We start from the raw sequence: 27,720 nt of genomic DNA, 5'->3' as shown, positions 1-27,720 counted from the left end.
CGGCACGCCGACAGACCTTCTCTAAGATGTAACAAACTTTTCATTTGTTTCTTTTGCAGTATAGTTATGGAAGAGTCCCACTATACGAACGCCATTTCACGCGCTCTAAAATACCATGGTTCAAAGTAGAATATCTGCTTACAGTTTCACCAGACGCTTCAAAACGCATGCTTATTGCCAGCTTACTGCATCCGGAACATAACAAATTTTGTCTTGTTGCTGACTACAAAATGTTCACCTCTTCGACCACTGCAAGTTTTCGTTGCCAGACCTGGAACACCCATCTCTCTCTCTGGCGCTTCCACGTCAGCATTGCCAGTCGCAGCCACGGCTGGCGCGTGGTGTCAGCTGATTTGCCCTGAGGCACCCTAGTCCGTGAGCGTTGGCATCCTGACGTCAAGCGCTGACGTCACACTGACGTCACGCCTCACGATTTTAGCACGCGGAAAAAGGCGACTGGCTCCATGCGTACCTTCGCGGAGCTGGAATGGAGATTTATGACGAGAGGCTGGGTGCTGCCTTCACCGACCTGACCTTTGCGCAATCGGCTGAGTAAGTGAGGTCTTGCCGCGTGACGTTCGGGGAGTGCCCGGGTGGGTGTCTGGCTGAGTGCTGGGGTGCGGGTGAGTGCGACGGAGCTGGAACGTGGGCGAATGTAATGAGTTGCTCGGTGAGGTCAGACGTCATGATGGGAGTGTCTGTTCGAGTGTCTGAGCTTTGGACTTGATTGTCCAGTGTCTGGATGTATATGTTGGAGTGTCTGAGACAGACATGTGAGCGTTGGACGAACATGTCTGATTACCAGTCTTTTTTAGAACAGGGAGACCGGGTATGTGGAGAAAAGTCTGGATGTGAAGTGTCCCGTTAGGTGTGCCGAGAAAAAAATCCGGCTCTAAAATTAGATCTTATCTGCGAAAATCACAATGCAAGTGATACGTGTAGATTCGGGACCAAGTGCCAAAGCGTAAAACATAACCGCAGTAAGGTATGGGTGACTTTGTGTCAGAATCAGATGTCTGGGAGTGACGGATGCCTCTAAGGTCAGAAAAAATCTGAGCTTGCAAGGCATGAATATCCGAGAATAGAGTTTACATGCGTGAGTGGAACTGATTATTCGTGACATGAATTTCAGCGCATGTAAGCCTCCATTTGCCTTCATTATCTACAAATCAAGCCTCGCTTGACGCGAAATCGGTGCAAATGCCTCGAAATGGGTGCGAGCGTGTGCCCGAGAGTGGATCTGAGTGTGCTCATTTGAGCGTGACGTCCGAGTGCCTGAGTGCAACGTCCGAATGTGTTGGCGTGACTCCGGAGTGTCGGAGTGTGATCTCTGAGTATCTGAGTGTGACGGAGTGTCTGAGTATGACGTCGGAGTGTCTGGGTGCGATATCGGAGATGCTGCTTTCCGGCACTGAACCATGGGGATGTGGTACTGGCTGACTCCAGCTTGCTGCATGCCCTCTCTGAGGAAGCTCCTTGCCAGCCACAAGGTTTGCGTTTGGTGGTGGTGTTCCTCCATGGTCGGATCGCTTGCGGCGGGTCATGCAGTGCGCTTGCGAAGCTCGTGAAGCTCGGTGACGGCCATGGAGTTTGCCGACGGTCGTGGGTTTTGCTGGCCGATTATGAGTTGGGTGAAAAGAGAGAATGCTTCTGGATAATGAAGTGCTGGTGATGGTGATGATGCTGCTGCTGATGATGATGATGGCGATGGAGTTTGCTGGCAGCATGCGGATTACAGATGCTGACATCTCCATGGTACCACGCGACTTGAGCTAACCGCCTATTCAAAACAGAACTTCGACGCCATTCATTTTTTAAAAAATGTCTCAGGCGATTGCACGTGACGAATGTCAGCCAGGAGTTAGTCAGCGCTTCAACCGATCGGTGTGGACACGTCGAGGAAACGATATGAATTCCTTCCTTTTCGTCTGCAAAGAGAACGGAACGAAAAGCAAGCAGTGAAACGCTCACACGTGTTCCCGATCACTGAACTCAACAGCGTTGTCACCGATCATCAATGTACAGCCGGTGCAATCATAAGTGCAATCATCAGCGTGCAAGCGGTTTCCAGTGTGTTTGAACCAGGTCATCATATCTGGACGCAAGTTCCAGGGTCGTCGTGACTGGGACGCCTGCTAAGGGTCAGGGTTGGGTCAAGTTACGACGTACCTTACTAGCCGAGCGAGACTTGCAATGTGGTTCGTATGGTCGGATATAGGGAACGATGTGACAAGTACGTGGACAAGCCCACAGGGCCCAGGCAGTACCACCAGGATGGAGTGGCACGGACTGGCAAGTTACAGACATTTTGCGTATACATTTCTGACGAAGTCTGCCTTGCCCGCTATAGTATGGTGTTATGATATATTTCGCGGACTTTGTCTGTGCGAGGCACAGTTTTGTCCTCGGAGGCTTTTATCACATAGACAAATCGCTTTTACTGACGTGCCAAAACAAAAGAAATCACAGGCTCGGCCACAGGGGCAGCATGAGGAGCGTGCTTAACACGGGGATTCCGCGAAGCTAATCTCAAACGTGAGCACTCTTTTCGCTTCTAAGTCATCCCCTGCTGTTGTTGAAAGGCGATGATGGAAAAACCACAGGCGACAGACGATCCCACACAGAAGAGCTACGTTAGTGGGAATTTTCGCTGATTGATCAACAGCTTAACTCTGTGTAGATCAAGCTGGCCCTGCAACCTGCGAGTTTGTTCTTGCAACCTCGCACTCAGCCACGTTTGCCAACGCTACTACCATGGCAACTGCTACTCTCCGTAAATAGGTCACCTGAACATTTGACACCACTGCTGTAATTCCCTATAAATAGTGGTGAAAGCTGTCATCTGGGCCATCAGATGACACTTTTACCACAAGCAGATGACATCAGATGACATCAAGTGACATGCTGTTATCGCCACCGGTCTGCAAGCGCTGTCACCACCGGTCCACAAGTGCTGTCACCATCGGTCCACAAGCACTGTAACCTCCGCTTCCGCTTAAATCGGCAGTACTGTCGCAGCCCCCAGGTCTGTCCTGCTCCTACCAGACATCCCGGCCAGCTAGCAGATATCTGACTGGCCATATTCCGCTGGTGTTGATCCGTGGTGACCCCTGCTGATCACCTTCTGACCCCTAGTGATCCTATGCACTGAACCTCTGCTGACGTCCTGAAGATTGCGCCTGCTGTCGCTTGCTGATCCCCACCTGCTGATGCAGGACCATGATGACGATGACGAAGAGGCCCCCCCTCGCTGGAAGGATCATTACAAGCTGGGCGCAGATTTCAACATCCACGTGGGGCCCTTGGGGCCTACCTTTTGCGACGCGAGCTTTGCCGAGGCTGCGGAGTAAGAGCACCCTGCCGTACCACCGCCATTGCCGGGCCTTTGCATCAGTCGATAGAGGGGCAAAATGGGTCGAAAGGGGCGGAAAGGGCCGAGAGCAAATTATTTTGGAAGTAGCTTGGCTGTTAGTTACGGTCCTCAGCCACGCGGACTGTAACTAAGCCCTGGGTCGTAATTGTAAGGCATAGGAGATTGTGGAAACAGTTATTTTTGTTGCAACGGGGATGCACAAGCTGGCGTGTTTGACAGAGCTCAGTTCCGCACGCTCAGTTCCATTTGAATTTGCTTAGATCTTTGATAAGTTCGGCTGTGACTGACGAGACGAGAGCAGGTCATTTATCCTATAAGTGCATATATTTCGTGACAAGAATAAGCCCATGGGTCTTTCATGTCGTTACATCCTTCTATTTCCTTTATAGTGCATATGCAATCGAAACGTAATTTGACTTGTGGTCCATCATCATCTGATCTCTAATGACACTTGAAGACTGGACGACTTCCAGGAAGAATCATACATAGGCAGACCGGTTCCCCTGTAATTAGACTGGTGCAAAGGTGTTCGGTATCACAAGCTGCCGCATTCAACGCTTTGCTTTCTTCATGCGCCACTCCCAGTTTTGCCCTCTGGACATTTACGCAGGGACCGCCTTTGCCATCTACTGCTGATGTGGTACATAAGTCACATCTGCAGTGGTTTGCAGCGCTTTACATGCTCGGCAGTGTTTGTGTGTTTGCGAATGTCCGACGGTCAAGCCAATGTAGAAACTAGAGATTTTTGTGTGGTATTCAACTGAGTGTCTCGTTCTCTCACTGATGATCCCGCGTGACACTTGCCAAGCGCACCGTGATGTTTACACTGTGTTGGAACTTTCAGCACGTGTGCTGTGCATTTACAATTTGATTTCACAGGGATGTGTACGAGATTGCAACCTATAATATATTTCGATGGCTTCAGGCGCAGCAACACCGTGGAAAAACTTTGGTTCGAGTTGGTTCAGCCCAGTGTGTACGATGCTATAGGTCTCTCTCTTTCCCTCTCTCTCTCTCTCCCTTTCTCTTTCTCTTCTCTCTTTCTCTCTCGCTCTATCTCTCTGTCTCTCTCCTCTCTCTTCTCTCTCTCCCTCTCTCTCTTTCTTTCTTTCTTTCTTTCTTTCTTTCTTCTCTCTCCTCTCTCTCTCTCTCTCTCTCTCTCTCTCTCTCTCTCTCTCTCTCTCTCTCTCTCTCTCTCTCTCTCTCTCTCTCTCTCTCTCTCTCTCTCTCTCTCGCTCTGTCTCCTGCTCTCTCGCTATCTCGCTCTTTGCGAACGTGAATGCGGGACACAAATTGACAAATCGAGCTTTCCCGATAAAATTTACGGATGTTTGGCATTGCTCTCCCCCGGTATGCGTGCGCTTTACTTCCACGAGAGCGCTTGATCTGCTTTTCCCCAACTTTTGCAAGTCTGATGACATTTCTTTTCATCACTTCTGGTCTCCTGTGTTTTTGGGTCTACCTTGTTACTGTGTTGGTTTACTATAGACATGCAAAATTTGAATGAAAAGTTTCGGGCCCAAAAAGGACGCAGGTGGTCCACAGTTGATCTTGCCTTGGGGGCCAATATTTTATCTCTATGACCCTTATGACCTTCCTGAGAAGAGTGTCCCGACCGAGAAAAGCTTCTCCCGAGTCCACTCCGGGTAGAGGCCGAGTCCGAGTAAATAATTCCGAGTCCTAATGAGGGAATCTTCTGTTTTGGCGTGCCCTCGCGTTGAGGACACCTCGATTAAGAGGACCGTGCGTTAAAAAAATATTGTTCCGGTTAGGTGATGCTCCAGTGCACAAATGCCCCTGCCGAGTAGCGTGGCCACTTGAAAGTAGAAGCGTGATTTACGCCATGACCATCTGCTGAAATGACGAGATATGAAATGCTGCCCCATAAGAAGCAAGCTATTTCATCTCCAAAGCTGGGCTTATGGAGCTGTTTTATCTCCAAAGCTCGGTGTTGTGATTGCGCGGGGGGGGGGGGGGCAGCGAAATATCCCTTCGCCTGCGTTGATGAATGCACATGTGGGGTGGGGTGGAGTCTCAAGCTGAGGAAGTGCCGTCGTTTCGCAGTCTCCGGACACGCAAGCCTGGCAGAATGACTACCTGCAGGGAACAGGCTGCGAGATGTACACAGAAACGCTCAGTCCCTCGTTTGTGGGCATGACATTCCCCATGGCTTCAGAGTGAGTTTGCCCGCCGTCGGTAGATGGCGCGCAAATCGCCACGACCCAGTTTGCATGTCGGCTGCCCACCAGCGCCCCGGGCGACACGTTAGTTTGCGAGGCTGTTTAGTTGACGGGACCGTGGATCGCCATGTTGCACATTGTTGCCCAGAATCCGGAGCAATCTCGGATCAGGTAATAACACAACCTTTTAACTCTTCGAAAATATTCATCAAAATTTTTCTGGCCAGACGTAAATATAAACTTGACATGCGTGTTTGTGCCCAATTAGACCGCTTAAAACGTATTGGCTGTTGTTTCACTTAGACCATTTGACGGTGACACCCCATTAACGAGTTAAGCTGAATGGCTTTGCTGCTACCTCTAATTAACAGCATGATGCTTGCCTTGAATGTAGAAGCTGTTTAGTTGGATGTTTGTCCCCATTTTTGCCATGGGTGTACTTAACCAGTTTTTATGTCATGACTTAATAACATAAATTGGTCTGAGTCGGCCGAAAATCTTCAGCCAGATCACCCTGTAAGTAAAGACTCTCGTCGTAGCAGTCAAACCCAAGCTCTCCGGCGAACACGTTTTCGGTCATTGAAGGATTCGAGATCTTGCGGAGTCATTGAAAGAACGAATTTGATGACAGTTTCATCAGTAGATACGCCGTCACATGTATACTCGGTCAAAGCTACACTCTAAACGCTAGGAACAAATGACGAATACAAGTGAGCAGAACTTGCATCACGTGCAACAATTTGCTATTATACAAGTGCATTTAAGCCTCTTTTTGACAGACCCTGGGGGCTAAATAACCCAGGGATAGCGCCCGTTGCAATGTACGTCGCACTTTTGACACCAGTGCTTAGAATTTCTGGGCTTTTTTCTCGCTTTTCTGGGCTTTTCTGTTTTGGGGCTTTCCGAATGTACTTTACCTTGAAGACGTACACTGATCATCCACGCACCATAATTTGGTGGCCGCGACTCACACTGCGGACCACCTGCTCCCAGCTCGCAAGCATCACAAACAGAACACCAGAATGAGTGGTGGTTACTCAGTCTGCCCGCGTTGTTAGCTGATTGATCAGCTGTTTCTTCACACGCTGCTTCGCCGGCAATACGTTCACGATTGGCCAGCTGCGGACTTGTTCTATGTCCGCAGCGTTTGATCTGGGAGATGTCCCACTCATCTGTTTCCTGGCCAGCTGTTTGCCTTGGCTACTATCCCTGGGGTGGAGACATAGGCACTTACATCCAATGGCTTGGCAGTGGTTAGAATAATTTTGACTAAGCGTGTAGCGGGAAACTTATGATGCAGGCAGAAGGTTTCCAGATTTTGTGCGCTCTGATGCTAGTGAGCAAGCTGTTGACCGATTATTAGCTGTTTATCATGGATCCCTTTACGCTTATTTTGGCCATGGAGAGACCAAATTCTGCTTGGTGGGAGGTACCAAAAAAGTGTGATCACCATTTGCAAATCACACTGGCGCAGTCCGATTTCCGGTAAACGATATCGAAGCACATAATACAAATGCATGCTGCATGGCTGGCAATACCGTGTGTGCATGTCGTCGTAAGCGTTGGGGCATAGGGTGCCATTTGCCTAGTTACTCCTTCTTGCACTCGGACCTCCTTGAATTGTGCATAGCTCAGGTGACTGCACGCGAACGTCTTGAACGGTAAGCCAATAAGTTAACCGCGACGACGATTCTAATAAAAAACGATGTTTATATTTTCTTTCCCAGTAATTCGTTTATTGTCATTTTGTAGCTACTTCATGATTAAGATATTCTTTTCTTACACCGGTCAAAGTGCCCGACGCGCCTTTCGATCACTGTGTTGCCTTATTACATTCATACAGGAAATAATATCCTAAATGAACACCAACTGCTACATTTGGCGTCCGACCGGCGCTGCGCTTGCCTGCTGGCGGACCAGTCAGCCATTATCGCACGTTTGTGAGACATAAAATCGTTATAGGTATGTTGACTGATCAATGATAATAGGTCATAAGGGAGTAGAATCATAAAAAGGATTTGGTCTTTAAATGGCCAACCACAGCTCGTGAGCAGGCGGCCTCACCACCTACGCTCCGGCAGATTGTGCTTTACGAAGCTGAAGCTGCTGCTGCTGGCGATCGAAGCTCGCGGTGACGATGGAGCCGACAACAAGATCGCCATTAACCCCCGCCACATCAAGCTGCAGCCGAACACGCAGGGCTTCTTCATCGCCCAGTCGGCGGACGAGGTCAAACGGTGAGGGGGCTAGGCGTGACATGTTCTCCTTGCTTTGGGCGAGGTTAGATGGCGCGATACGAAATCATGTAACAGATGCTCTTGGAAGGAGCATGAAGTTAGCGATGAAAGAAGTGCTTATGTGGTTGCATGCTCTTGGTCAGGGAAGGACGAGTTGGGGGGGGGGGGGGGGGGGGAGAGGTGCTGAATACTCCTAGTCGTGCACTGATTATGGCTAAGGTGGGATACCCCAGGTCAATCAATGACGGTACAAGGTGGTAAGACACCGAATCAGTCCTTGTTAAGGAAACACTTCTGACGTTCCGTGCCAGTCTTTAACGAGGCAAGTTGGGTAACAAAAATTAGTCGAATACCGCGAAGCGTCAAGGACCACACTCAAAAAGTTATTCATACTACCTATTGCCCTGCACGATCTTTCACGAGCGGCCGCATGGGAGTATGACGCTAAACGTAAGCGAGACTTTCATCCAGAGGCTTTCACCATGCACTTTTTCATTCAACTCTGTCGCTGCTTACGGGAATATGAGGACAGGCTTCCTCGCAATGCCACCCACTTTTCGTTCCCATTCATTCCTACCTAGCCTCTTCACATTTGTTTGTCTTTTGCCAAGAACATAGTTAGAACCCCTGAAAGAGACTAAAACAGCTTTGAACCTCAGTTGATCTTCTTCTCATCGGCAAAAATATCCATGTGAAAACGTATATGGCAATAGAAGTATCTCATGGTATTTTGTGGCACGTATGTAAAGGGAATCTTCCATCTTTGAAGAGATTGAAAGAAGCATTAGATATGATGGAATAAGCTGACTTAGAACTGCTGGTATACTTTCAAGTTGGGAAGACTGCTTTAGACAACAAACTTTCTCTTACTGGTAAATCATCTCCCCTCTATGTCTTTGTTTGACAGCGTCATGAACTGTTTGTATGACAGCACCCACTTACAGTTCTTCAATCTCCCAATAGGTGGCACGCAGTGGTGCTGAATGTGTTCTGAACCAAAGATTGTCGGTTGCTCGTGTTTTGGCCGTTTATCGTGGTGTTCTTAATATCTATCCGTCACTTAAGGTACTTACTTGCATTCACGTATTCGGTTATAGCTCTGTTCTTAACCTATTCGATTATTATTCTGATTTCCGTAGGGACTGGAGAGAATGCCTAATTTCTTGCATGATGTAACACAAAACGTACCTCTTGTTATAATCTTGCGCGGCTCGCGCTATATCGGTTAAGAGTCAATTGACCGCCGTTATGTCTATAAACGTGCTCACAAACGCCAGATATGGTTGACTCGACCATCGTTTATCACTGAACCTTGACCGCCGTATGGGCAGTGGATCGGCGAAATTGTGATGACGTCACTATGCTGTGATGGATTCCGGGTGACCTTGAACTGGTTCGCACGAAATAGTCTGCACATCTTCTAAGGGCGTGTGTCGCAGTACTAGGTGGTTTTTGGTGTTCAAAAGGGCTGGACTGTCACCTGTATATAATGATCTTCAAGATATATATTTCAGCTCAAAACCACGTACAATGTGGAACGTCCCCTTTAAGCATCATCTAGACGTTCTTGGAAAGTCCTATCCCAGACATATGTAATGAACGCCCCATAATTTTCCCCAAATGTCTGCATAGGTCAGACCATTCGCGTTACTTGTGTGCACTTGTGGTCTCATCCAACACGGATGGACCTTATTTTTTGCGAATTCATTGGATAAATTATTTTATGTCACTGATGACCCTTATTGACCCTTATGTCTGTGAGCGGAGCAGTGATGTCATTGTCTTATTTTAGAAATGCTGTAAACCATGTTATCGAATGAACGGGAGACAGAGCCTCCAGTCATCCTTTCATGTGGACTGAGGACCTTGGCCATTGCAATGTGTGCCCACTAATAGATCTGCTCGAGGGATGCGTGAGGTCGAACTTGCGACCTCATTAACATTACTTGCTTCAAAGCAGGTTAGGTCAGTGGCATGCTGCTAGGATACTTGGCACGTCACGCTGCGAAGTACGTTACAGCCTTCTATTTATAATTTTACCTTCAACGCGGCTTGCTTCAGGGCCTGGTACTACTGCAAGTCGTGCCACGAGGACATCAAGGATGAGACCCTCATCAAAAAGTGCAAGTGCAAAAACTGTGAGTATTTGTTGCGTGCTGAAGCCCCATGGCGACGGGCGGGCCACTCCGTCGAATGAGTTTCGGCTGCTGTTCCGTTTATCTTCATATATTCGTCGGTGTTGTTTGTGGTGCTGTGTAATGGACCATGGAATTGAGCAGAGCGCTTATCGCTCTTTGAGGGATGACTGACATCATTCACGGGCTCGCTCTCAACAGTAGCGATGGTGTTTCTCGGACAGAGATATCTCAACGCATGTGGTGCGCTGTTTGACGTGCACAGCGCAACGCAACGGCAGTGGGCGGTAGAGGGGGGGGGGGGGGGCGGGGGGGGGGAAGGCACCACACAGTGTCATGATTTGTCCGTCCTTTTTTGCTGCTTGTATGACGCCACGGCCCAATTACTTCATGTGTCGACAACCCTCACACGTGGTTTGATTTGAGTTAAATTATGGTAAATTATTTTCAACTGCGCTTCACTTCGCGGTCGGCACAAATTATTACCATTATTCGTGCCGTCATGACTTCCGAAGCCATCGAGCGGGATTGGCTGGGTGGATGTGTGTATAACGCACGGCTTTGTGTGCTGAATGCGTTTTATATTAGTTGACGCGGGTCTAGTGCTTTTGCTTATCAGGAACAAACATCAAGGCTCTTGGCGTCTACAACCGTTCATAAAGAGCATGCATTACGAATAGGCCCAAATTAAAGCAAATCCCGCTTTTACTATTAGCTCGAGACTTTCGATAAAAGCGTATCATAGTTTTTTAAACCGGCAACATTTTTCGCTCACCATCTGTTAAATATCTTTATCCTTTGTGTCATTTCTCTGTAACGTGCTGTGCTCACTTAGCAAATACGAGAAGATGTGCATACTCAACCATAGCGGTCGGTGCAGTTTTCTTATATGTTACTTAAGCTTTTGTCAGCTAAGCCATTTTTACCTGGTAAATATCAAGCATGTCAGTGACTGTAACACTAACGTAGAACCGCCATACTGTTAACTTGCTTACTTGCGACATCGGTATTTCCTCCAACGCATACTCGCCAAAGGCAGGATGATATGACAAATCAAACTTTTGAACCTTCCTCGAACGTGTCATCGTCGCTACAGTCCGAGAATCCTACCACAATGCCCAGCCATAGACCTGACAGACATAAACGGATTCCATCTGATTAGACGAGATGAAACCCGGTCTGGCCTAGACCGACATGCTCCGACCGCAAGTAAAAATGACACCCATCGCAAATTGGACCCGGCTTTAGTAGACACGTCATGGACGTGACGTAATCTTGCATTGGCCTGCTCATCATCCGACACTGGGCGTTCAACTCAGCCGCTTCTGGCTTATTTTAGGCCACACCTTCCGGACCGAAGCAGAGGAAATCTGACCTGAATGACGTCACAAAAGGCGGAACGTACTTGGCTTGACTCGGGAGGAACTCTCCTGACGAACTGTTCCTATGGGCTGGGCTGATGGCGATTACCAGTGCTGGGCCGGGCTGAACTTCCGTGACTTGGTTGACCTCACTGGGCCTGGTTCCACTCGCATTCTTTGAACTGACCGGATGTCACCTCGCCAGGCACAACTTGCCACTGGCCTGACCATCAGAAACATGCACTGACTCGACTCGGCATAATGAGCTGATCCGTGTGGGATGATCCCACAATTTCCAGAGCTTGTTGGCTGACTTTTAACCGGATGACATTGACAAATTAATTGACTTGACCCGACTTGTACTGCCTGAACCCACACTGATCGGCGTCCACCTTCGCAGACATTGGCACCACAATGCTTAGCTCTGGCCTTCTGGGACGTAGTGCAAACGGCGGCTGGATACAGAGCGGTAATCAGCGCGCCCGCGCCACGGCCCTTCATTGGTCTGCGACTCACACCCTCTCCCTGCTGCCGGGAGGCGCTCTGGGGCCCTTCATTGGTCTGCGACTCACACCCCGCGCCTGTCCACGGCCCTTCATTGGTCTGCGACTCACACCCCGCGCCTGTCCACGGCCCTTCATTGGTCTGCGGCTCACACCCCGCGCCTGTCCACGGCCCTTCATTGGTCTGCGGCTCACACCCCGCGCCTGTCCGCGGCCCTTCATCGGTCTGCGACTTACACCCTCTCCCTGCTGCCGGCAAGCGCTCGCGGCCCTTCATTGGTCTGCGACCCACACCCTCTCCCTGCCGCCGGGAGACGATCCGGGGCCCTTCATTGGTCTGCAACCCACGCCCTCTCCCTGCCGCCGGGAGGTGACGCGCTTGAACGGCTCTCGAATATGACACTTAAAGTCGCTTTAACCGCCCCGTGTGGTGTTTTGACTACCACTTAGCTGCGCCCCGCTTTCACTAAGATTGAGTTCAGGACTACACGAAAACGCTCCGTCGCGTTGTTTTAGCGTTCGGGTGTGCGGCATGTTAGCAAATAACAAGATGCCCTGGGATTCGCTTGCTCACTTTCTTATTTCAGAGCCCTTGTACCATTAACCGCGTGTTTAATTGGTGGACCGATGCTGGATTTTAATGCCATCGCCCAACTACGTGAACACCATATTTCGGAGGTGTCAACTGTTGGATGCGGGAAAAGCTTCTGATTTAGTTTACCGACGTCAAGTATTGTATATAGGCATAACTTGTTTTTATATGTTTTCAGTTATGCAGCATCTACCAAAGCTCATGAAATCTGGCTGCTAGCGCTCGACAACTTTCGCTGTGCGTGTTTGTCTCGGTTTGGAGTGGCAACGCGAGCAACTGGAAATGCATTTGAGTCATTTCCCTGTACTTCTCAAATCTGAAAAAATCAAAATCTGAAACTTGCTTGGAATAAGCAACCGTATTGCATGGCATCACTAAGCTAGGCATAAGAGAAACATACATCATAGGTGCAGTGAGGCACCCCAAAGGATCGAATGTCAGCCGGCATATAATTAATAATTTTTTTACCCCGCGATTCATAAATGCTTTGGGGGTAGTTCTTTATAGGGGCGTCGGTTAGGTTTCTTCAATAGGCAAAAGGTGTTACTTTATACAACATGCTTAAGGGCACAGGAGGCAGTGATCTCAACAATGTTGTTAAAAAACAGGCTGTATTGGCTACGAAGTGAGGTTTTTACATTTGTCCCTGCATTGCGATGGATTTTACTGGAAAGTTGACTGGAAGGCCTGATCAGAATCAAACTCTATTAAAATCACTAATCCAAATGAATTTGAATAGTTGGAATACGTATGCCAAACTGGAAAGTTGGTGATGTCTTCCGTCTGATAAATGTGCAGTTGAACTCCATGTTTTGCCTAATGTGATCGATTCATGCGTAGTATTATCGCAAGCCATTTTCGTGCCAACTTAGATAGGATTTCGGAAAGGTGCGTTGTTTAGCTCTTACCTTGTCAACTCTTACATAGCATTGGACTGGCTCATGCAAACGTCTTTGACAGGCCTGAAACCAAGGAATCCAAAGAATTTGCCGATTGTCTCCCCAACTTCAGATGAACCAAATATCCAGGCAGACCACTTTATCAGTGGCGCTTCTGAATGAGCCATTCCGTCCGCAGACCTGTAATGCTTTAAGCATGTGCTTAAAGCACGCTCTTTTACTTCCTTGCAACGCTCCCACACATCGTGCTCCGTGATTGGACACTTGGCTAGAGCGATGGTTTTTTTTTCTCAAAAATCACGTTTGTGCCATAATAAAATGTGTGAATTGCCTAGCCTATTGGTAGTCCTACAATCTGTAAACTCGACCGCGCAACGGTTTCGCAGCTGGCTTTCCGACTGGAAGATGACTGTGATCATCCGGGACGCGATTTATTAATTCTGTTTTACACAATTGATGACTGATTATCCAAACACGCTATATGTCTCATCCACGTGCACATTGCTGTCTTGGTTTTTTATTCGAAAGCAGCTTGGCAAACACATCAGATCGGAAGTTGATCAACCTCTTCCTAGTTCACTCCATTGATCGTATCATTGTTATGGGTAACAGCAATCGGTCTTAATTTGCGACTTTACGCGCCATCATTAACAGCGCCGGATTTCGTTGTGAACCTCATATTGTGGTTTGTGTGACAACGTGCCCACCGAGACAGCTTATGTGAATCCTGTTCGCCCCGTCCAGTACGCCGGTCGCTGTCGCTTAGGCTGAGGCTAACAGACTGTTGTGCAAGCAGTACCTACTAAACAGCCCCTAACAGTGTTTGTGTCGCAAACGAGGCTGCAACATGAGGAGCACTCACGGATCGCCACGTTCATGTTTGCCTTGCGTCTGTTGCTTCGGCAAACTAATTGTAACTGTAAAAAAACTTGCAATTATGTGGTATTTTTAGGAAGGCATACATCAACTGTTTCCCAAAAGCGCTAACTTTTTCACTTGCGTGGACACATTGGAATTTCCGAATGCGCACACAAAGGCGTGTGGGCTGGGTCGCCTCATACCCAGTAGCCATGAAGTGGCTATTTATTCATGTCAGCCCTCAGCTGGCGTGCTCCAGAAAGATTCACCGGATAAGTACGTCAACCAGGTCTCTGTCGAGTCATTCGTCGACAAAACTTCACCATCACATGGCACCGCCTGGCTCAAACGGCTGTATCGTGCTTCGGAGCGGCTGGGGACAGCGGCGCGGCAGCCCGCGAGCACCCGCTAGCGCACGCGGCCTACCGCCGGCGTCGGGCCCGCCGCCCTGCTAACATGGCCTCGTTGCCCGCAGTGATCCCGCTAACACGGCCTCGTCTCCTGCAGTGATCCCGCTAACACGGCCTCGTCTCCCGCAGTGGCCCTGTTCCGCAAGGGTGTGCGTGCTGTGCAGATGGTGGGACGAGCAAGTAGGTTCGCTGTTCGCTGTTGGCCGCTCTGTGCTGCGCTGTTCACTTGACCGAAACGACGAGGTGTGCTGTTGCTTACTGCTCCCTCGGTAGAAAAGATCGGGTGGTGTCCCGTGCCGCCCGAGACGTTGGGGCGGCGGTTAATGACGTCACATGAATTAAGGGGATTCGGGTGTGATACCGCGGTTCTTTGCTTTTCATTCACGACAGGTCAGTTTTGCGTTAAGTTGAGCTCAAGGAGCCATTTGAGTTTTAGTCACGTGGGCTATCCCATAGATTACTCACTAAGTGGTTGATGCCCCATGCAAAATAGCATTTTCTTGAAATTGGAAAGCCATATTTGTCTAAACGCGCTGTGACAATAACATCCGAAGTACGGAAAGTTGTAAAATGAGCCAATACCTCAGCAAGCATCCCGCTTTGTTGGATATTTGCCAACACAGCAAAGGCCAGTATAATTTATCCGGGCGTACCCACAACAAAGCATTGCGCTCTGGGGTAGCAATGTCGATTTGTCCCCGAGCTTGAGAGCAAGGGTCTGTCCCGAAGCCTCGTTAAGTTTCGGTCAAGTGTCAGATGTGCCTCTAAGCTTCCTTCTCGCTTCTATCTGTGCCTTTCGCGCCACTGGGAGCCGCTCTATCGTTTTCAATGTCGCCTTTCCGCACCCGCGAGCAATCCGCTTGCGCACAAAGACACTGCCATGACTATCTAAGCTGTTCTCAATGTCGCCTTTCCTCTTGGCTAGTGTCACCGCACACCTCATAAGCCACCCGCGGCAGGCGGCTTTCCGATGCCTTCGCCTGCTTAGCTCCGACTTTTCACCTATCCTCTGCGACCGCCAGCCGAGCAGCCAAGCTTGACTCGCCTCAGCCTTTCTTCTTCGCATCTGTGGCGTTATCGCTGCTTGCGTGCCAGTGAGTCGATGTTCGCGCATGTCAACTTTGCCCCATCCCATCGATTAGTCCCGTGTGTGGCATTTAACACAACTGTTCTTTGTCTAAACAAATATGCGCGCCTCCCAATAACTGGCTGCTGTTCCAATCGATGCTTCGTCGTGCATTCCGTCGTCTCGCCAGTGCTCATAAGCGGCCGTGTCGGTGTCGTGTCGGTGACGCTGCCATTCCTTTGACCTACTGACCTAACTAGTAGACCTTCTGCCGCGTGTGCGGGCGTAACCCACCATCCCTTCGCTGGATGTGTCGGCGGGCCCCAGTGTTGGCACGGTGGGCTCCTATGTCGTCCCCAGTGTTGGCACAGTGGGCTCCCATGTCGTCCTGGCTCCGTCTCGGCGTCTTTCCGCTGGCGGCAATGTGAGCCTGCCGGTCTTTTACGAACACTCTCGATAATTGCATGGGTCGGGCGCGCATGCTGCGTTATTACAGTTTGTGAGCGTTGCAAAGAACGGGCAGATCCGCCTCTAGCTGGGAGCTTATTTGACAACGTCACGGTGGGGTAGTTCACGCACCTTGTTTCTTATCGCCAGTGGGTTCAGGTCGGCGGCCACAGTTTCGCCCCGGACAGTAGTACCCTGTGAATGCACGCATGGTGGAAGTAGTGATCAAGAAGAGTTTATGTGAATGCCAGTTTTACCCACGCTTCGTTATGCGCTTTTATCAAAATTAATGAAATATAGGGCGAACAATTTTGTACCTACGGGAATTTTGGTACACTACCAGCATGCTGATGTACGTCTCTTATGTCGACCTGTCGACTATACTGCCGTTGGAGTTCAATAGATGAGAACACACTCCTTATATCTTCTTATAAAACAAAAAAATGCGAATAAATTTGACTACAACAAACTCTAAATTCTCTTCAGTCCAGTATTAACAGCAATATTTTCTCGTCTGACTTTGTGGCTAACGACGGCCTACCACACGTATACATTCTCGGAATTCTCCGATAAGCTTATTGCAAAACGTCATCATAATATGATTCTTTCGCTGCTGCTGTTAATCCATACAACATAAGTTATTTATTGACATATTTGTGCTGCCCACTTCAATGACGAATCGTCGATATAATCGTAGTGTGTCGACCGTGTGCAACCTTGCATGCAAGTCATTGTACATACTTGCAGAATCGTTCGTTATGTGTGTTCTAGACCTGTGCTACCAGTCAGTGTCATTTATCATGTAATGTCAAGAGACGGCATCCTGTGTGATCTGCTACCGATTCCATTCGATGGCGGAGTGCGAGCCGAAAAAAGTGATTCCATCCAGCCAGACGTGCAGCCATTTAGTTATCCCGTGGTCGTCTGCCGACGCGTAGTATCTGTTACTTCGCGTCCAGTAATGTGCAACATTTTTTTGTTTTCATCCATACAAATGTGGTTGAGCTCATTTGTACCACCATCTCGTGTCGTCAGATGCTCCACAGCACACTCGACCAGCCCCGGACCGTGCTGTGCGTGTGCTGGTGTCTCATTTTCGGGAAAGTTGCCGGTGTAAAGGTGCTGAAGGTGTCTGTGCAATGTGTAATCCCGCGTCTTTGTGTTGTACTGAACTCGTTCTCTGCCGTACCAAGCGGAAAAGGTGGACTCCAACGGGTGTAAGTCACGTTGGCGCTTTGGATTTTTGCCTTCGTAGTTTGCGTGTTCGAGGCCAAGTTCGCCTTTTGCTAGTTATTCCTAGTTGGGATGGCGCTGGCTTGAAGGTCAGCTGCAAACAGACCTGGCTTCCCTCAGCTCGGAAATGCTTTTGCTCGGTGTCGATGTGTTGCTCCGACTGCAATCTTGGAAGCCTCAAAAATTGTGTGCACGGTTGTGTCCGGCTATGAGGCAAGAGCCTCTTGGGTGACATGCCGTTAATGACTACTGCTGGCACTGTTTTGTGCGCCAATACGAACGCCGTGTACATTGTAATTCGACTCATAAGGCTGCGGTCAAAAGCAACACGTCGAAGCCCAAACAGAAACTTCCCTTTCAAGAGGAGATCAGACGTAGTCGAGGCGGTGTGTCTACCACCGTCCATAGTTAGCCGGAATGGGCCCTGCTCGCCAGATGCTCATGACGCCTAGGTAGACGGAATGAAGCCCCACACCGGTTGCTAGCCATTCAGTAGTTGGATCGTGAGCTGAGGTACAGGTGGGGGTCAGCAACAGCTGACGGGACGCCCACTCCACCGCGTGCCTCATTTGTAGAGTGCTGGAATGGGACGAGACGCAACGCTCCTGGGTACGAGCAACAAGCATGAACCTAAATATAATCGCAGTGAATATCTTAAAAGAGACAACGAGAGTGTGGTTTCCCACCTCGTCGCTGGTATGCCTCAGACCATTAGAAATAGCTGCCGCGTGATAGATTATAGGGGCATAGCGGTGTTTAGCCTCTGTGCTTGCTGTTTCATGTCTGCCGTTGTCGAGTACAAGCGGCCCCAAATTTAATGATACTTGTCAAACTTTTGTAAAAAAGTGCCTCAGTTGTATACTTTTTGGACTGAAAGCTTATGAACTGAACCAAAAAGTCCTGAAACTGAAACCAAAAGTCCACTCAAAGTCGTGAACATGAACCAGCGACCGTTTAGTTCGTATTCAGCACTATCACGATCTCACTGCTCCCGTCCCTATACTGCGACCCTTTGCCAATAGCAGAGTCCGATACACCACTATTGCTCCTCGTTACCAACAGCAGAACCCGCTACACCATTTTTGCGCCCTGTTACCAGTAGCAGAATCCGGTACACTACTTTTGCGCCCCATTGCCAATAGGCCTTGGCAGCACACCACTATTGCGCCCCGTTGCCAACAGCAGGATCCGGTTCAGCGGCCATGACACAGTCCTCCGCTTCCCGAGGGTGCCTGAGTTGTCTCAGAGCAGAATCTCAGTCATCTCCTGATTTGGTAACCCTGTACACTACCCCAGTGCCGGTCTTCCATAACGTAAGGGCTTCCATAAGTGCCTTGGAATGGTTTATTACACAAGCATGAACGAATACCATCTCACAGACAGCTGACGGGCGAGAGTGTACACGGTAGGCTTGTGGGTAAGTCACCGGGCAAGGGCAAAAGGTTGTAACGTGTTGAGAACCAAGTATTCGGACTAGGAAATTGGTCAGGCGGTATCCTATTGACACGGTATTCTTCTTGAATTCTTGGAAACACGTATCGCACTGTATGCACCGGTTTCCCTATAACTCTTCACGGAAATGTGAGAATTTCTTTTCAACTGCGAACAACTCTTCCTTCAGTCCGGATTATCTGTACATATGATGCTGTTCGGACTACAGCCTGCACTAAGTGGATATGGATGGGTGTTGGTTGTTCATACTTCGCTGATTACTCACACGTTCGTTGCAATGATTCGTTTACTTTGTATGTTGTAATTAGCATGCTCATTTCCATGTTTAGATCGCCATACAGTTTTTGCTCATGTACACACATGGACTGGATACCGTCAGTGTACTTACTTGCGCGTGAAGTTAAGCAACCGCATGTGTTTCACATGTCGAAATCGGAACGTTACGTACCCTCTGGGCTTATGGTGCATGCAAACCGATGTTTGAAATAGTTCTCAATAGTTTTCCCCCAGTCACACTGCTGTTAAGGACAAAGTCGAAGGTAAAAGGGAAGTGAACTTGAAATGAATAAGAACGAGTTTAAAAGAGGTTTGGCATTGATTAACGTGCTCTTGAAATGCTAGCTGAATAGCAAAACAATCTCTCCGTGTAGAGTGCACGAACGATGGACATCTACCATTTCATCAAGGTCTTCCCGTACACACTCCAATGCAATGTAGCAAACACAAAACAGTTTCCGCCGCATAGTCTGGCACTCTCTCGTGTCAAACTTAGCTTAACATCGCATCGCCGCGTTGTCTTTATTACCGCATGTCTATGCAACCACGCTTCTCGCATGCGGATGCTTCCCAGCAGGTCATGTCTGCGCGACACCGAAATGGTGACCGACCTCCACGCGTGGAGGGTCGGAAGGTCATGCCAGGTGATGGCAAAGTGCTTTCTCATCGTTTCTGCGGTTGCGTGGCAACCGTTGCAAGTCGATCTGTGAGCTGCGAGTACCGTGTTCTGAGCTTCGGTGTAAAACCCTCTGACACTTAACGCCGATTGAAATCATGTATCGTGGTATTTTCCGTTCTCCCGAATGGTCGCCTTCAGACTGTCACGGGCCGTAATTCGGTCTCAGGCCGCCCGGATGGCAGCGTTGTAAGAGCGAAGGCCAGTGTGCTCACCTCCGCAGGCCAACACCGGAAAGACACCAGGGTTTGCGCCCGGATCCTCCGGGTGCCGCTGGGCGACTCTTGTCGAGCGAAGCGCGCATGCGTAAAGCGGTAGAGTTGTAAACTCGAAGGGGACGAACGATCCGAGTCGTACCGTTCTCGTTCAGTCATTTTCGCTTGTTACTGCTGTTGCTGGTCATGTAGGGAAAGATGCCGACGGACTCAGTTTTTCCACTCCTCTGGCGCTTCGCGGAGTGTTCTCCGTTCCGGCACCACGGGGCCGACGCCGCCCGGACGCCCTGGCGCCGCCGGTCAGAGCCCGGGTCACGTGACCTGGCCGGCTCGTTCCAGTGGCGCTGTCGAACCAGAACAGCACGGCGGCGGTGAAGGCCTCGCCTAGCGGCGGCCTGCTGGAGGCGGCCAAGCAGCTCACCAAGATCAACAAGAACGGGTCGGACATCAGCTCCCAGGTCCAGGGATACAACAGGTGCGGTGCAGGGAGGGGTGGGGGGTGTGGCTGACGTCTGGCCGAGGGGGTCAGTGGGTGGGGGGCGGCTGGTTACTCGGGTGCGGAGGTTCGTGGGTGCGTTTGGAATCACGTCCGGGAGGGGGAGGGGGGCAACAGGTCATGTTGGGCCCTGGTTGTGGGGTATGATAGTGGGTCTGGACCGGGTTCAGGCGCACAGCAAGCAGTCACGGGCAGCAGGTGCAAGGGCGGAGAGTGGGGCCTCCTGCGGTACGGAGATTAGGGAGCACGATGCACTGGGCCTAACTCGGATGAGGGGATACAGGCCGTCCAGCTTTTGGGTCCGGGAGGGCAACAGATGCGGCACGGCTCAGGTTCCGGTGTGGGTACGATAATGATTTGATGACATTTGACATGTTATGCCGGTTTGGTTCACGAGGGATCGGCAGATGATATTTTACTGTTACGTCACGGGCGTGACAATGTATTTACTTCCGAGACTTGCTTCATGATGAGGCATGTGTTGGGCGTATCTGATAGTATGGAATGCAAGTAGCTGGGGTATGCATTTCCGTAGGTTATTTCTGAGTTTTCATAACTCCACCAACGGAGAGCTTGCTTCACTTTAGAAGTGTGTAAACCGAGGTTAAATGGCGGTTTTCTCGGACATGTGGGATAGCAGAAGAGGACCGGTACATGCCGCAAGAATTGCATTATACAGTGTCCAGCCGTTATAAAAGGGCATGAGCCTGATGGTAAGCGCCCTTTCTGTGTTCGGGAAACTGCATCGATAGTTTGCATAAAACGACTGGGTTGATAAGATGTTTCCTACCAATGTTCTGGTAACAACGTTAGTGGTGTAGATAAATAAGTAAATGTAGATATGCTGGTTATTGAACATTAGCCTGTCAGCAATGTTTTCAAGACCTGTGACTCAAAGCATATACTCAATATATTCGGTGACAGACAGCGAAATGTCAGTGTGTACCTATAAGCCATTTACCTTTGTAGTGTTCCCTTTTGAGAGGAAATAGACAAAAGACGAAGAGACGAAAGTGCTTAAGCACCCTGAAATAAGGATATGTTTGTATCAGCTGGCTGACGGTAGAACGGTGGGAATTTCGCCCGTATTTTTTTCGGCTCGCGGACTTATTCGCAATGACCGAAGCATGAGTGATGTTCGTAGTGAAAAGAACATGCCCAGGGTTGGTGCCAAGCATGGGACAGTTTTTCTTTCCATCTTACACATAGGTCCAGCGTAACAATTTTTTCTCAAATTTTGATTGCATTTTGCCTTGAATCCCTGCAGCTGCCCGCCCATGCTGAGGTTAAGCTAAGCTTGCCTCGGTTTTAGCCTACCGACTGACAGTATTGGATCAAAAATATTTATTTGTCAATCTAAGTGCGGTTGGGGGCCTAGAGCATCACTTCAAATCGACGTCAGCTAGGGAAGGTTGAGCATTCGTGCGGCGTTCTGTAATTTATACGAGAATTTAAACTAGTTTTCTAGTTCATTGCCCAAAGTTTTACGCAAAAGTGGGTGCAACACCACAAAGAGTCCAATGCGGCAATGTGACTCCTTGAGCGGACCCAGCCGTACGTGATATTGGAATGAAAAAATCTGATATTAATAGCTTATTTGTCGGCTGGAAGCATCGGCCGCAAACAACTTTTTGAATTGTTTAATGTATGTTGTGTGTCATGCATGTTATGAACACATGCACGGATCGTGCTGATGTTTTAGTTAGGTTAGATTACAACATTTCGACGGGCAGGATAATTCATCTTCTTTGAACTACCTGACTGTGTGACCTTGAGCTGACCTCGATCACTGACTTGTATTAATGTGGGACGCACCACTACCGGGTAGAAAACTTGTGTTATTTGGTGCTGGTAGCAAAATACATTTACCATCGCCCCTGGTTCGTTAGGGCCCTAGTGTTCCCAGATAATTTTAGGTATTGGAGGAATCTATATCACATCGCAAGGCATTGGCTCCAGTTTGTTGGAGTCGTCGTAAACTCAGTATTGTTGTCAAGTTATGTCGCTGTTTAATAACGTCAACATGAAGAGGGCTATTTGTCCCTCTTGTGCTAAAATTATTGCATGCCACCTTATTTGATACCAACTCTGAAAGGTACAGAAAATGGGACACACAAAAGGGGGCAAAAAGGGCAAAAGTCGTCGTACGTCATGGGCTCTCCTAGCAAAATGGCTGCTTAACTTTGCACCCAAAGCGTGTCTGTTCCGTCACCGTGTGCCAATTCCATATTTTGCACTTGTAGATTTGGACACATGAGACCAAATCGTAAAGCGCTACAATTGCACAATGCCTTATGTTCACATACTGAACAAAAATGCCTTTCGACGGTAAAAACGTTCGGCTATTTTAATAGTTTTATTGCCAAAGCTATAGTATACGCTCCTGCTTACTTAATTTTGGTGCGTTTCAAATTTAGGGCCATATCAGATCGCAGTCTAATGATGTAGGGAAGAAAAACGTCACCATGTTTATAGTTTTTTCTCTCTGTGTTCTATGACTCCCACGTGCCCTGACGTCACATTTTACGGCCTCTAGCCTCGCGAAATCAGTGTCTCGAGCAGCTGCCTCTGACCGCTGCTTTATGGTCCGTGGACAGTTGGTATGAATTCTTCCGGCGCGTAATCCTGTCAACGTTGGGTTTGATAGCCCCTGCAGGGAATTGCCGAATGGCCTAGCCGAGTTTGATGACCGCTGGGTCTGTGTGCCATGAGCGCAGGCGCTCACACCAGTGACCCTAACTATGAACACCCCAACAACTTTCCGCTGGCCAGCCCCGTAACCAAACCGCTAGCAGGCACAGCAACCGCCCTGGTAGCCACCGTGGTAACAATTTCGGCGACCTGTCTGATAACCCCCCGCCTTGCCAGCCCGGTTACCCAAACGCTAACCAGATGTGGTAACCGCCCCTGCACTAACCACCCCGACAACAACGCCGTGGTGACCACCCAGTAACCACTCGGAAACCAGCCGCTAACCAGCCTGTTGCTTACTGCCTGCGCCAGCCCGGGTAACCGTGTCTCCCGGCCTTGCAGGCTCCCAGAAGAGACGGCACCAGCCGGTTATCAGGCGCTGCCTCTGGCCTACGAAGTGAAAAAGCTCCTGTACGAGCACTTTTAGTCCGCCCTTTTGTCGTAGCTAGCCGATGCGCCCAGGCCGGATGTCGAGAATGACACGGATCGCCGCAGTTGCCACCACTGTCGATGTGTATCGTTGCTCTTGGCTTGCTCGTCGGTTTCGGCTGTTTTGGCGAAGGCGTATCGTGGTTCGCATGCTTAAGTTGTGCCTCAAATCCATTCAGCCTGGTTGTTGTTTGTCGGTGGAGGCTTACATTAGAAGCTTCCTTAGATGAGGTAAGCACGCTTAGCCGAAAAAAGGCTTCACTTTCTACAAACCTGAACATTTCACGCAATTTTGGCAATGCTCGAAAATGTTGGAAGCAATTTGCACGATAAGCCTTCGTTAAAACGGTAGCCAGCTGGTCTGATCAGAATGCATCCGAACCTTCCCATAGACTAGGCGAGGTACTCTGGCATTCTGTCGTTCGTTGTCGTGTCCATGGCCGCGCCTGCAGGTTCGGTACGTGTGCGGAAGGCGGCTGGTCGCTAGTCAGCATCTGTGCCGCCTTCGTGTTTCGGAGATCGCTTCTTTTAGCTTTGCAACCGTGCTGCTGCCGCCGCCGCGGTCGCCGCCGCCGCCTCCGTTGCCGCCGCCGCCGCTGCTGCTTCTGTTGCTGCTGCCGTTGCTGCTGCTGTTGCTGCTGTTCTGCTCTTGTGCTGATCAGCTCAGCTCAGCTCAGCACGGCTCAGCAGGCGCCTGCTGACAATGTCAGCGCTGACTGCGCTGGAAATCTCAAGCAATGTTGCATTTGTTGGTGACGCTTAACGGTCTGTTTCAAGGAGAAAGAACGGTATATTGACCTTGAGGAGATCGCGGTGCTAGTGGACGTTGAATGCTACGGTTAGGGTATGCTACGGTAAATGGACATGAAGAAGGCAATGCGATGACAATTGACGACAGGAATGCTGGCGTAAGTTTCATAAAAACCTTGCACGAGCTAAAAACAATCAACGCAAACGTTTTCTTCAAAAAGTCGATTTGTTTTCAAGTGCCCAAATGGATTCCATGGACACTCCTCGCATCATTCCTCTCTTAACACGCCGTGACGTCAATTGCTGTTTTGTGACGTGGCGTCATTATCTTTTCTGTCTTCGTGTGATCTTTACTATCAGTTTGCTTTCCAGCGTGGGGTCGCTTGAAGGTCAGCATCACAACAGCGCGCAATGCAACGGGATATTGATTAACTCGGACAATGCTGGTTTCGTGGATTTCAAGTCCCCGTACTATGGTTCATTTGAGCGTTCCAACATGTAAGTTTTCTGAATTTACTATATTTTTGTTTTCGCTTACTTTCAAGAGCTGGTGTCGGACGTTTGTTGGAAAAAGGCGAGTTTGGCGAACAAATTGAAATATTGGTTTGCAGGCATGGACCAGTGTCGCGCATGACGTCTTGGTGTGTATGACCTCATACGGAAACCAGCTATGGTATTCAGGTCGGAACTGGGTGGCCGTGTTTATTTCCTTACCATCATTTATCAATTATTTTCGGGTAAAATTGTTTTCCGCGAACTGATGCACTGATAGAATTGTGGGATGATATTTTTTTTGTAGACAGACCATACTTTTGAATTGCTTTAATTCCAAATGAGTTCCTGCAAAAACTCCCGAAATTTGTTTTCAAAAGTCGGTAAGTTGTAGCAATAACCCAAGACAGTAAGTCAAGGCATCTGACAGTCGAGTTATTTGGCTGTAAGCCAATAGCTCGAGAATTCATGACGTTTTCGGTGTTTCCTTTGGCACATGACCCGGACCGAGTCTGTCATTTACCGTAAGCTTTCTTCAAAACGTTTGATGAGCGGAACTGGCAAATGGAGAAAGCAGAGAGGGAAGAGGTACCATTTCGCCAGCCTGAACATTTGGGTTGCTAGGATGATGATGACCTTCAGAGGTCATTGATATAAGACAGCCCGGCTTGACGATGATGAGGAGAGCATCCACTGGTGATAGCGGCGCAACAGGCATGCTTTAAACGGGGCATTGCATTGCATGACATTTTCACTTCCTGGTCTCCATGACTGCCTGATTTCTCTGTGATTCATTTCGTTTGGAGGATAAATGGGAAGGCCATCCCGTTTTTATTCTCGAACTTCCTGTTTCCTTTTTTGGCTCAAAGTTTTTTTCTCTTTGGCCGATAAGTCGATGGTGTTGGAACGTACCGGGTCGTCTAGTACACTTCTTCATTTTGCAGTGAAGATACCGGTTGTAGAAATGTGCGTTATCGTTCAAAATTGTCACTGTTCGAATTCGCCTTCTAGCGAGGCTATTAAAACTTGGATTTGGACAGGTTAACGCTAACGGTGTCTTTTTTTGGGGGGGAACCACTCTGATGATGCCACATGCACGTTTTCGTAACCCGTCTGGGCAGACATAAAACCCAGCTTCCAGAATATTGTTAAGTTCGATGTAAGCAAAATGTCCTCGCGATACAAAGAAGTATGCCTCCACTCAGAACTGAGACAACTTTTGGACTTGATAACAGAGCCAAATCCAAATTGTTCACGTCAGGGATCTCGCGCCGCTACTCTCCCAGGTCCTGTCTCCCGGGTTCTGTTGCCATGCGCAATGCCGTTTGGCAGAGCGCATTACAGAATGCTGGAATGTTTATTACGGTGAACTTGGTTCCGGTTCGCATGTGTTATGGCAACAAAGAAATCATTGTTCATTATGGATGAATGGAACTGTCCCTAACTGATGAAAATCGCTGTTTGAAACGAAGCCATTCCGGCAAAGGAACAAGTACCCGTGTTCTTCCCTCTGAATAATTTATTACTCCTACGCGCCGCAAAAGTTATGCAAATGCTTGTTCTGTTTCAACGCACAGCTTTAAGATGGTTGGTACTACGAGGGTTGCATGGACATTTCGCCACTTTGTTCTTCAGTGCACAATCAACATCTTCTCCAGCGCCAAGCCCATCACCAAAATGAATATGTTGAAACACTGAATGTCAATGCGAATAAGAAGTGATGGGATAGCTGGTATGAGTATGCCCCTGGTTAGATCGATGAAACAAACCACACACACACGTGCACATCGCAAAAACATATGCATAACCACCGCCGCCTCCACACTCTTCCTGCACGCGCCATGCTCCCCGTGACGTCACCTGGCGTGACCCTGTGACCTGGCGTAACCTGACCCAGTGACACGCGTGACCCCAGCCCGGCGTCGCGAGCCGCCGGCGGTGCCAACGCCGGTCCCGGCGGCATCCAGTCCGGCATCGCCGACGACCAGTCCAAGGACTTCGACTTCGAGAAGACGGAGATGAAGTACGACAGCACGGGCATGTTCCACTGGTGCCCAGCGCGCGCCATGGAGGACTGCATGCTGGTAGGTGGCGCTGGGAGCGCCTCACAGACATGCTGATACGGCTTTAATGAGCCCACTATGGGCGTAACTGTATGCACATCCCCTGGCCCCTGGTCCTATATTGGACCCGCTATGGGCGTAACTGTGTGCAAATCCCCTGGCCCTTGGTCCTGTAATGTACGCACTATGTGCGTAGTTTGTCATGCTCGTGCATGACATGCCATGTAAACATTCAAACATACCTGTGATCATGCGCGAATGATTACGTGTAGTGTCACCGTGAGTAGCAGGTGGCATTGTGCACCACTGCTGGTGACTTGATCACTGATCAAGGTCACTGTCATGTCGTAGCGTATGCTCACTGCGACGTCACCTTGTCAGCTGTTGCGTATTGTGTTGTGTGCACTGAAGCAGAGAGTGACCTGTGTTTTGATGGGGTTTAGCGGCATATGCTGAGGAATAGGAACATGGACATATATATGTGGATGGATATGAGGATGTATGGATACCTTCCCCGGCGGCCTTTGATCTCGCCGAGCGTTGGTGTGCATTGGTGTGGTGCTGTCTGGGTAGGTGCTTGAAGGTTGAGCCCCCATTATGCTGTTTCAGCAGCGGCCTTGTCTTTAGTGGGGGACGTGATCGCCCAGTTGGGAGGGATTTGTGCCACCCCGTGGGAGAGCCGGGTTCGAATCCCGACGGAGGCTACGCCATCTCGAAAAGTGGCCGCGGCTTCAGCTGTTGGTCAGGCCAACGAGCAAGCTGTAGCCTCGGTTACAGCTGAGGTTAAAACGAGTATCACCCATTTGTATGAGGTTTTGAACTGAAATGGCTTACTTAAAGGTCATTCGGTGCTGTTCAAAGCCCTGCCCCTCGCAGGACCTAAACC

The 27,720-nt window shown here is 49.3% G+C and overlaps 1 protein-coding gene across 1 annotated transcript in view; it reads left to right on the top strand.

Moving 5' to 3' along the window:
• Positions 1-25,144, top strand: part of LOC119104243 (calcium-activated potassium channel slowpoke-like) — a 100,131-nt gene extending 74,987 nt beyond the window's left edge. The window contains exons 13-19 of the mRNA XM_037227908.1: positions 5,438-5,550; positions 7,635-7,790; positions 9,852-9,928; positions 14,678-14,728; positions 17,255-17,278; positions 20,253-20,388; positions 24,652-25,144. Of these exons, the coding sequence (XP_037083803.1) occupies positions 5,438-5,550; positions 7,635-7,790; positions 9,852-9,928; positions 14,678-14,728; positions 17,255-17,278; positions 20,253-20,388; positions 24,652-24,781 (687 nt within the window). The 3' untranslated portion in view covers positions 24,782-25,144. The remainder of the gene's footprint in view (positions 1-5,437; positions 5,551-7,634; positions 7,791-9,851; positions 9,929-14,677; positions 14,729-17,254; positions 17,279-20,252; positions 20,389-24,651) is intronic.
• Positions 25,145-27,720: the final 2,576 nt, after the last annotated feature.

This window comes from Pollicipes pollicipes, unplaced genomic scaffold, assembly GCF_011947565.3.
Source record: "Pollicipes pollicipes isolate AB1234 unplaced genomic scaffold, Ppol_2.1 Scaffold_6052;HRSCAF=7182_pilon_pilon_pilon, whole genome shotgun sequence".
In the NCBI taxonomy this organism is placed as follows: domain Eukaryota; kingdom Metazoa; phylum Arthropoda; class Thecostraca; order Pollicipedomorpha; family Pollicipedidae; genus Pollicipes; species Pollicipes pollicipes.
The sequence above is the reverse complement of the archived record's forward strand: the minus strand, read 5'-3'. Positions and strand labels throughout refer to the sequence as shown.